Source organism: Montipora foliosa, chromosome 1 (genome assembly GCF_036669935.1).
Source record: "Montipora foliosa isolate CH-2021 chromosome 1, ASM3666993v2, whole genome shotgun sequence".
NCBI classification, from domain to species: Eukaryota; Metazoa; Cnidaria; class Anthozoa; order Scleractinia; family Acroporidae; genus Montipora; species Montipora foliosa.
Genome location: NC_090869.1, coordinates 23,355,765 through 23,361,167, shown reverse-complemented (window position 1 = coordinate 23,361,167; position 5,403 = coordinate 23,355,765). Strand labels below are relative to the sequence as shown.

General features: G+C 39.8%; 1 protein-coding gene across 1 annotated transcript; it reads left to right on the top strand.

The window, feature by feature from the left end:
- Positions 1–1,951: 1,951 nt before the first annotated feature.
- Positions 1,952–3,523, top strand: LOC137976254 (adenosine receptor A2a-like). The gene has a single exon (XM_068823550.1). It carries the CDS (start codon positions 1,998–2,000, stop codon positions 2,997–2,999), a length of 1,002 nt encoding a protein of 333 aa, XP_068679651.1. The 5' UTR covers positions 1,952–1,997; the 3' UTR covers positions 3,000–3,523.
- Positions 3,524–5,403: the final 1,880 nt, after the last annotated feature.

The window sequence follows — 5,403 nt, the reverse complement described above, 5'->3', positions numbered from 1 at the left end:
AGTGTATCAGCAGCTTAAGGAGTCTAATGAAGATGAAATTGTCAAGTTGACTGAGGAACTAGAGGAAGTTAAGATTACAAATGAATCACTCCAACGGGCCATTTCTGAAAAACAGACATGCCCTCAGTGCAATGTAGATAAGAACAGTCTGTCAAATTCACAAAACAACAAGCAAGTTCGTTTGATTTCAGAATTAAAACAACTCAGACATGAATTTGAGGGGGCTCAGACTGAGCGCCAAAGAACCTTGAATGTGTACAGACTTCATCTTCTTAATGCACATCAACAAGAATTGGATCCTCAGGTACAAGAAGCTATTCAGATGATAATTGAATTACGCAGCAGTGAACAGTTCTGTTGACAGTATTTTTATTACCAATGCTAAATGTGTCCAAAAAAAAAAAGCCGATTTTGACACAATGCATATTTGAAAAAGATGCAGCTATAAATTTCCTGCGTTATAAGCCAACAAAAACAGTTGAAAAATCATTCCAGAAACTACGCTTCATTTAAGCTTCATTGAGGCTTCTGTTGCCTGCCACTTTTATCAAAGTTATTGGCAAGGAATACTTTGTCTTGACAAATACCTTTATGTTAGAGGAGCAAAGATGTGTTTTGCATCGCTAAGATCTTCAGTCAGCAACTGTTACAAGCAACAGAGGCTCTGAGAATACTTGCAATTAGTTGTAGATATCAAAGAGAGGGTGTCAAGAGCCAGGGCCGCCCTCCTTATTTGTGGACCACACCCAGTGGCATTTGTGTCATGGTGTGCCAAGAATGTGTGGTTTTGGAAAGTGACACTGATGCCCACAGCACACCTTCAGAGGCATTGCTCTGCCATTGGCGACCTTAAAGATTGAGTATGAGCGTGAGCTTCTCATTCTAAGCTCGAGCACTTAAAAAAAATACATGTGCTTAGAATTACGAAAACTTGTACTCCCAATCCAGTTTGGTATTGGTTATTGTTAGTAATGAATAGTCAGAAAAGACAACAAAAGAACAGAAAACATGACTTTAAAGACGGGTGCATTTATTTAACACATCTTAGTAGCGTGAATTATCGCTCAAAGAAAGCCGTCCACAGTACAACATGCACGTGAATCATTATCACTCATGGCATAAAACTTAAAATACAGTTCACAAATATTACCATTCATTTTTCGCCCTAATGCGTTTATCTGCTTGTGCATTTGTTTTGGGTCCCTAATTGCTTACATAGACTTTTTTCACATCATTCAGAAATACAGCAAACAAATCCTCGTTTCTATACATATATTGCCACAAAAATTCTGCCAAATATGTAGAAAAAAGATGTTTTCTAACTCCACATTTAGGAAGTTTGCATTTCGCTTGTCTCCAGTGACCTTCGATTTTGCTCGTGTTGTCACCATTTTCGTTTACAAATTCTTTGGAGTGGTTAACTGTTCTAATCAGTCTGAGCAATCGTCCTTGTTTTGATGTCGGTCGTACGAAACTTTTTGATATGTTAATTGCAAACTTCGAGAGTAGGGTATATTTCAGAACTCGCAAGTTTGTTTCTCTGGCTGACTTTCATATCAAAAGATCCCTATACACACCTAACATTTATAGCGACTATTTACGCTAGCAATGCTCGCGCTTTACATTTCTCCTTCTCAGTATTCAATAGTCCCATCTGGAGTCATGCTATTTTTTCAGACAGTAGTGTAGCAGCTCTCGAAACCTGCTATCGTTTGGTATTGTAAGCAGCTTCTGTGGTTATTCTATTGTTTTTAAGTCGAAGTCATTGTTTCAGTTATGTTTAATCTTTTGGTTTTGGCTAAGGTAGCCAGCCAATCACATCATACGTTACGAGAGCTGCTACATCATCCCTTTCAGACAGCGCGTGTTTTGGAAACTTTCCAAATTTCGCTATTTATAACCAATGACATGTCCTGAAGTCCCTCAATAAAGTTTCCTGAGCTGATAACTGCTTACTGAGAAACAATCATTTAACCGTTTGCTCTTCATTTGGAGTGATGTCTATGATCGGCTTGTATCCTTGCACAAACATCTCAGCCCCGACCGAGTTGAGCATCACCTCAGGCACATTTTGTTCAATTCTCGCAGTCGCAACGGTGATTGGAAATGTCCTTGTTCTTCTCGCCATCATTATCGACCCATATCGTCAACTGCGATCGCCATTTAATTTCCTCGTGGCCAATCTGGCGGCAGCGGATTTGATAGTCGGTTGTTTGGCGCTGCCCATGTCAGTGGAATTCTACGTTCGAGAGGCAATGAGCGAACGACTCGTACTTCTTCCCAGAGATGTCGCTAGACGAATCAGTTTTTTCATATCTTGCACAGCATCGCTTCTGAGTATCGCTGCAATCACGGTTGATAGATTTATTGCCATTTCATTCCCTATGAAATACAGATTGATGCTGGATTCTCGACGAACTGTTGTCATCTCGTGTGCCCTTTGGATTTTCTCAATTGGTTTCCCGTTCCTTTACTTCAAAGTTGGATATCTGAAATATCATTTCTTTTTCGCCAATACAGCGGTTGTGGCCACATTTGCAGTGCTCTGTGTTACTTACGCAAAAGTCTTCCGAACTTTTAAACATAAGGTGAAACATCGGGATACAATTCGCAATTGCCCTGGGCAGCACAATATCAAAATAAAAACGCTGAAATGGGAGAAAAAGGTTACCAAAACATTTCTGGTAATGTTATCGCTTTTCATTGCCTGTTTTCTTCCTGCACTTGTTTTTAACTATGTTATTAGCTTCTGCGCATACTGCAATTGTGTTTTTATTCACTGGGCAAGAGATATTAATTACATTCTGATCATGGCAAATTCAAGTATGAACCCATTCGTTTTCGCGTGGAGCCTGAAACCGTTCCGCAAAGCCTTCATTAAAATCCTGACTTGTAGAGCTTTGATGCGAAAAATACGCTCTATGGGGGTATCAACATCGAGCGCTGGTCCTCCTATGCCCTCTTCAAGAACCACCGAGGATGAAGCAGGCACCTTGTAAATTTTTTTTTATTTTAATAATTTTTAACTCAGAATTGAAATCCTAAAGCGGAAGTAATGGTCAAGGAAGTTATTCTTCAATTTCAAGACAAGCAGAAGTTAGCCTTAAGTCATAAGAAAACTGAATATTTTTAAACCTTTTATTCAAACATTCGGAGAATTTAGCCGAAAAGATTTATATATTTGGGAGCAATATAAGTTTTTTAGTGCCTATATCCTTTCCTGGCGCAAATTGTTCTATTTTTTCGTCCGTGTAAATAAAAACAAGATCTGCCTACAGGCAGATCGCGGGGGATACGAATGTTTATATTCTTGTCTGACAAATAGCAAATCTTTTTGTTTCAGTTTGAAATCGAGCACTCACATTAGTAACAAAACTATCATTTAGCGATCTTGACCTCGTGTTTTTTACACCTGTTCTTGAAGCACTTTTTCTGCGGCAAAAACCACGGTTTGAGGGGCTTTTGATCATTGCAGTTTTGATTGTAACATCCGGATTGTTGTTAGATGAACAAAAGTGCAATAAATTAATTATGAATTGAAACTTGAATCAAAATAATTTCTCTTTTGACCGATCCCCTTCATTGGTAAACAAGCTTTATTTGGGTGGCAGTTTCAATATGATACGAGTTCGAACGATTTGAGGAAAGTTAGCTTGCAGACTAAACTGAACGCAGGGTTGTCGGAACAACAACAAGAAGATTTATTCCAAAGTGAACGTAGTTTCCACGAAGTAAAATTCTTAACAACACGAGCTTGACAAACTTACACGGCCTCCGCCAACTTGAATAAACACAGCTTCTGTCACACTTGACTAAACACGGCTAACGCCAACTCTCTTGGCTTGTGAAAAACTAGTTAGAAAAACACTCCGCTTGGACTCGTCTACTTATATACTCTGACAATAAACTTCTAGAACTTTCTAAAATAGTAATCACTCTAATTATAGAAAGATTACAAAACACACCGATTTAGAAACGCTTACGCATGAACCTAAAAATAAACAAACTACAAACTCTCGCGAAGCTTCTAGAAAGTCACGCAAGTCACGCAATGCTATTTTTCGTAACATAACCCCCTCTTGAGAAGAAATTTCCTAAATTTCTACTAACAACGAAAAATTAGTTAGATAGTACCAACTGAGGAGGCAGTCCAGTGTCTCTTAAGTTATTCCTCTACTCTGCTTAGATAATCGGGTAAAATACTTGTCACCATTCAACTTCTGGAACAAATGCTCAGCAGTTGGCATAGGCTCAGGGTCAATCACGGTTAACTTGTTCAGTTTATGATAGTCCACGCATACACGATTTGAGTTGTCCTTTTTCTTAACAACTACAACAGGTGAAGCATAGGGCGAACTTGATTCTCTTATGACTCCCATCTTCATCATGTCTGTAATATCCTTCTTCAGCGATTCTCTTAAGCTATACGGTACTGGGTATGGTCTTGATCTAACTGGTTGGTCGGATGTAAGCTTGATATGATGCTGAGCCAAACTTGTTGTGCCTGGCGCTTCTGTGAACAGGCTTTGAAACCCATTTGCAAGATCCATAAACTCTGCTCTTTGCTCATGAGAAAGGTTATCTCCTATGGCCACATCATTGACTGACTCTTTCGCGACATAACCACCAATCTCCAGAAAATCAATACTATCCACAGGGTCAACTTCTTCTACTTCACTCTCAACATGTTCGTTCTTACAAATGTTAGCGTTCGTTTCAACAACAACTGCTCCAACGGAAACAGGATCCTCTCGCTCAAAATACTTCTTCAGTAGATTAGCATTGTAAACTCTCTCTTTTCCTTTGACTCTCACTCTATAATCATTGAGACCAACTACGGCACTGACCTCAAATGGACCTTTCCACTGCATTAGGAGCTTGTTGTGGTCGGTCGGTAGCAGCATTAACACTTTATCTCCAGGTACAAACTTCCTGACTTTAGTCTTTCGGTCGTTATAATGCTTGCCTTTGTTCTGGGCTTTCTGAAGCTCGGTGTGCGCCAGCTTGAGGGTATCTTCAAGCTTCTCGCGTAGCTCAAACACATACTGATAGCTGTTCTTTACTTCAGGCTCCTCCATCTCTTTCGTCCAAAGCTCTTTGAGGATAAACATCGGTCCTCTGACAGCTCTTCCATACAGCAACTCAAACGGCGAAAAACCAGTAGACTCCTGAGGAACTTCACGATATGCAAACAGCAACGGGTTAATATAGCGATGCCACTGTCTTGGCTGTTCACTGCACAATCTCTTTAACATGCTCTTCATTGTTCCATTAAACTTTTCCGTCAGACCATTACACATAGGATGATAAGGAGTCGTGGTGAGCTGTTTAATGCTCAAAAGCCGCGTCACTTCCTTCATACACTCAGAGACGAACTGCGTACCAAGGTCACTTAAGATCTCT